This window comes from Parus major, chromosome 9 (assembly GCF_001522545.3).
Source record: "Parus major isolate Abel chromosome 9, Parus_major1.1, whole genome shotgun sequence".
Classification (NCBI taxonomy): Eukaryota; Metazoa; Chordata; class Aves; order Passeriformes; family Paridae; genus Parus; species Parus major.
Genome location: NC_031778.1, coordinates 9,720,101 through 9,720,838, shown reverse-complemented (window position 1 = coordinate 9,720,838; position 738 = coordinate 9,720,101). Strand labels below are relative to the sequence as shown.

The window sequence follows — 738 nt, the reverse complement described above, 5'->3', positions numbered from 1 at the left end:
AGCCCTCCAAATTTCACACCTGAGGCAAAAGGACTCCTGCTGAACCCAGAAGGCTCTGGGTTCAAAACAGTGTTTGCACCGTGCATCCATCACTTGTGATTCAAGTGTTTTTAATCTCTCATGACTAGAGACCAATTCTAATCATTTGCACTGCACAGATTCTCTGACATGGTTCTACAAACATGATAAAGCCAAGCCTAAACGAATTCGGTATGTTCCTGAAAAGAAAAAACAAACAAACCAGGAAAAGTTTGCTGAAAGCTACCAAATAAAATAGACTAAATGAGCTCAAAACAAGACGTAAGTTGTAGTTAACTCTAGGCTCCTTCTCTAAATGCTTGAGCGTCACATCTGAGGCAGCCAGAAAGAAATCCCCGTCATTTAAATCACATGGTTTACGGGGCTGAGGCTCCAGGAACATCATGACATTCGTAACGAGGACTCAGCAAGGATCGCCCGTTTCTCTCTGGAGTCAACGAGCACCTCGCTGTCACGTCCCTGCTCCCACACTGCAGCCAGAGCACAACGCCAGCAACTTCTGCAGCCGTCCTGAACTCCTGCAGCCGCTACCTCCATCGCTCCGGCGAACAGCTCCCGACCGGCTGCCGCCTCCCGCATGTCCCGGCCGGGCTCCGGCTGCCAGGCAGCGGTTCGCAGGTGCGAGGCGTGCCGGGCACGGCGCTGCCCTGCGGGGGGACGGAGCCGGCCGGGGCTCGCCGTGCCCGAGCTGCCGCGCTC

General features: G+C 53.9%; 1 protein-coding gene across 4 annotated transcripts in view; it reads left to right on the top strand.

The window, feature by feature from the left end:
* The first annotated feature begins 217 nt into the window (after nt 1-217).
* SPHKAP (SPHK1 interactor, AKAP domain containing) overlaps nt 218-738 on the top strand; it is a 63,731-nt gene continuing 63,210 nt past the window's right edge. For 2 of the 4 annotated variants that reach the window (XM_015638108.2, XM_015638107.2), the window contains exon 1: nt 218-657. In XM_015638108.2, the coding sequence (XP_015493594.1) occupies nt 617-657 (41 nt within the window). In that variant the 5' untranslated portion in view covers nt 218-616. The remainder of the gene's footprint in view (nt 658-738) is intronic. The other 2 variants (XM_015638111.2, XM_015638109.2) reach the window with 1 other exon arrangement.